This window comes from Cyprinus carpio, chromosome A12, assembly GCF_018340385.1.
Source record: "Cyprinus carpio isolate SPL01 chromosome A12, ASM1834038v1, whole genome shotgun sequence".
Lineage (NCBI taxonomy): Eukaryota > Metazoa > Chordata > Actinopteri > Cypriniformes > Cyprinidae > Cyprinus > Cyprinus carpio.
This window is the reverse complement of record NC_056583.1, coordinates 3,049,666-3,053,879: the sequence shown is the minus strand read 5'-3', so window position 1 is coordinate 3,053,879 and position 4,214 is coordinate 3,049,666. Positions and strand designations below refer to the sequence as shown.

General features: G+C 40.3%; 1 protein-coding gene across 1 annotated transcript; it reads left to right on the top strand.

Annotated features, from left to right (window-relative positions):
- Positions 1–540: 540 nt before the first annotated feature.
- On the top strand, positions 541–3,487 carry LOC109080305 (cytochrome P450 1B1-like). Its single transcript, XM_042767152.1, has one exon. The coding sequence runs from the start codon at positions 780–782 to the stop codon at positions 2,352–2,354; it is 1,575 nt and encodes a 524-aa protein (XP_042623086.1). The 5' UTR covers positions 541–779; the 3' UTR covers positions 2,355–3,487.
- The last annotated feature ends 727 nt before the right edge of the window (positions 3,488–4,214 follow it).

Genomic DNA, 4,214 nt, shown 5'->3' with positions numbered 1-4,214 from the left:
TAAAGTGGGTCTGCAAAACAAAGCGTCTTTTTATTACGAAACATTCCCCAAGACAAAAGTCTCAAGTCTGGGATGCCGTCGATGATTGCATCAAGCTTAAAATAACATTTTCGTAATCCCGTGCAAACCAGAGCAGAAATAACGATTGCAAGAGTGCGCAAACGACTAGAAAGACGCGCGCGTCAAATAAAGCTCAGCTGCAGCAACATAAAACGATTAATGCATCACTCTATTTGAGTTATGATGATTGGCACAAACCGCAAGAGTTTTACACAATTAAGTTTTATGCATCTCCGCAACGATGATCAGAAATACCCCGCACAGAGCGCGTGCGTATAAAACAAAGATGATTTACGCACTATTTTCAGACGTTTCTCGGTGAACAGAACCGGTTGCGCGCTTGGTTCTCCGTGTTCAGCTGCAGGCAGACGTTCAGACCTTCTAACGGAGTCTCTGCGGCTTCCACAATGGGAGGAGTGAGACTATCATCGGGTCCTGCCCCCTGTGCTGCAAACATATATAAAAGACATGGATCCAACCAAGCATCTCAGAAAACCCTGTCAGCTTAACCTGGGAAATTCTAAATCAATGCATGCAGATTAATTAAAACAGACTGAATTGGCAACCGAGAGAGTTAGTTTACATTAATTTTGCATGCAAAAAGAAATAGATTCATTATTCTTTTAAACGGATGCTTACATTTATCTTTCTATATAGCATTGAACATTATTTGAGCAGAAAACAGAATCTCATCAGAAGAATAAAAGTGCATCAGAAGAATGGCTCTGACTGAAGCTGAGTTTGAGAGCGGCAGCATCATGAAGGAATGGAGCGGACAGGTTCAGCCGGCTTTGATAGCATCCTTCATCATCCTCTTCTTCCTGGAGGCCTGTCTTTGGGTTAGAAATCTCACGATCAAGAAAAGGCTTCCAGGCCCGTTCGCCTGGCCCTTGGTGGGCAACGCCATGCAGCTGGGACAAATGCCACACATCACCTTCTCCAAGCTGGCAAAGAAGTACGGAAACGTCTACCAGATCAGACTCGGGCGAAGCGACATTGTGGTTCTGAATGGAGATGCAGCTATACGCAAGGCGCTCATTGAACACAGCACTGAATTTGCCGGAAGGCCAAACTTTCTGTCTTTTCAGATGATCTCCGGCGGTCGGAGCATGGTGTTCAGCAGTTACAGCAAACAGTGGAAGGTGCACCGAAAAGTAGCTCAAACGACTTTGAGAGCGTTCTCGATGGCAAACACTCAAACCAAAAAGACATTCGAACAACACGTTGTAGGCGAAGCCATGGATCTGGTCCAGAAGTTTCTAAGGCTCAGCGCCGACAGACGAGACTTCAATCCTTCACACGAATTCACCATCGCAGCCGCAAACGTCATCTGCGCACTTTGCTTTGGTAAGCGCTACGGCCACGACGACCCCGAGTTCAGGACTCTCCTGAAAAGAGTGGAAAAGTTTGGCGAAACTGTTGGTGCTGGAAGCCTGGTGGATGTTATGCCTTGGTTGCAGTCGTTTCCGAATCCGGTCCGAAGCGTTTATCAAAACTTCAAGCTCATTAATGAAGAGTTCTTCGCTTATGTGAAGGACAAAGTGGTGCAGCATAGAGACACGTACAACCCTGAGGTCACCCGTGACATGAGCGATGCAATCATTGGCGTAATTGAGCACGGGAAAGAGAGCATGCTGACTAAAGACTTTGTTGAGTCTACGGTCACTGATTTAATCGGTGCAGGACAAGACACAGTGTCCACAGTCATGCAATGGATACTTCTGCTTTTAGTCAAATACCCATCAATCCAAACCAAACTCCAAGAGCAGATTGATAAAGTAGTAGGTCGTGACAGACTCCCATCAATAGAAGACAAGAGCAACCTGGCCTACCTGGACGCCTTTATCTACGAAACCATGCGCTACACCAGCTTCGTCCCCGTCACCATACCGCACTCCACCACCTCAGACGTCACCATCGAAGGTCTCCACATCCCCAAAGACACCGTGGTGTTCATCAACCAATGGTCCGTCAACCACGACCCTCAAAAGTGGCAGGATCCTCACATCTTTAACCCGTCGAGATTCCTGGACGAGACCGGAGCTCTGGATAAAGACCTGACCAACAGCGTGATGATCTTCTCCACAGGTAAGAGAAGATGCATCGGCGATCAGATCGCCAAAGTGGAGGTTTTTCTGTTCTCTGCCATCCTTTTGCACCAGTGCTCGTTTGAGAGCAACCCCTCTCAGGATCTCTCCATGGACTGCTCGTATGGTTTAACACTGAAGCCGCTCCATTACACAATCTCAGCGAAGCTCAGAGGAAAACTGTTTGGCTTGGTGTCGCCGGCATGAGTATAAATAAATAACCAGCTTGTTATTGTGACTAAAGGCCAGCAGAGACTGAACATATTACAAATGTATTCCACATAATGAGATTAGTAAAGCTGCACTGAATGCTGTTTAGTACTTGTATATTTAATATTTATACACGTTTGCATTGATTCAATGATTTATTCACATCCATAGAAAATGTTGTCAGGTAACTGAAGAGATTCTTCAGCTCTTAACAGTAATGTTTTAATTGCTTCATGTTTATAAAACACCATCTATGCTTCAAGTTAATGTTAGAAGGACTGCAATATGAAAAGTTTACGGTCCAATGCTAAGCCACACTCACTGTAGACATATCAATTATTATGTAATATTATGCAATTGTTTGTACGTCGTGTTGAGTCATGGTAATGGGCAGCAGCTGTTGGAGATTTTTACTTCCTATGAGCTCGCCTCAGATTGACATCGCAGTGCATTTAATTATGCTTGCATAAAACTGTACAACAATGTGATTGTGCTTCAGGTATTTAAAGTATTAGGCATTTAAGCATTTACTTATACCCATATATATATATATATTATATTCTTTATAAAATGCATATAAATTTAAGATTCTTAAAAAGGCTGCAAGAGTCACTTGTTGAAATAATTTTAGTGATATGCCCAATTTGCAATCAGTGCTTTGCTGAGTCTGCGAATCACCCAGTGAAGTCTTAAGCATCACGCTGGATGAACTATCAGCTTCCTCATTATGTCATTTTGAAGGTTTTCCCACATGCACAAAACAAATCCTCAAAATCAGTATAAATTAGAGCTACTATCTCAAGATGTACTCCTATATCACATTGCATTTATTATGATAAATGTTTACACTGAATGTTTTGCGAGCTCTGTAACTGAAGTGCATGTATTCAGGAATACAGCTTTTTTTTAATATAATAGATTTTTTTTAATGTTCAGGTATTGTTTAAAATGTTTTCTTTTAACTATTGGAAAATAAGCTACAAGTGGAATAAATAAAGTAATGTTTTACAACCTGTGAAGATGGACTCAGTCTCTTTCTGTTTTGACCCTCAACATGATTCGCATTCTATAAGAAAACACATGCACATATACAAACATACAATCAAATATGAAAGTTTAAAAAAGAAAAATCACATCAGGCTTAACCAGCCTGGCATCCAAATTTACTGTCTGAATGGTCTGCATCTGTCTTCACTTATATTTTCTCTCTATATCCTTATTGTTAGTTTTATGGCCAATATTTCTGTTTGCATTCAGTTTCCGAGATATTTCTGTAAAGCCACATCTTTAAAGTCAAATTATCTTATTAAATTTATATAACAGTCATTATTCTAACTACAGCTCATGATAAATGCACTCTCATGGTACATATATAACTGCATTGTTTGTATCTGTTCTTTGTCTTACAGATTAAAAAAAAACCTTTTATGAGTTTACCCACTGAATTCCTCAAGTGACTTGATTTCACAAGCATTCAGTTGGCATCACATTATGGATTCCAAACAAAATGAAATCACACCAATTAGAGCAGACTTACAGAGCTCATGTGTTAGACAATGTATTTTGTAAAAAGTAAAACGACAGCATTTTTATTTTTATGGTTTTATTCATCTTAATCAGACATTTCAGCACTTTATGGTAAGACAAATAATAAAAAAAAGATCTCTTAAAAATATATAGAAAGCAACAGCCATCATTAAATGAAGGCCCACATCCATTTAGCCTAATGTTATTTTCTTACTCTGCCACACACACAGATATAGTGCCACTAAAATCATTTAAACAACTCATTAAAACAATATTTGAATGAATTATATACACTAGAAAAGCAAGCATCTGTATCTGCATTTCACATGC

What these genes read in the sequence shown, in the direction of transcription:
- LOC109080305 (XM_042767152.1), top strand. Translation starts at nt 780, where the DNA reads ATGGCTCTGACTGAAGCTGAGTTTGAGAGCGGCAGCATCATGAAGGAA.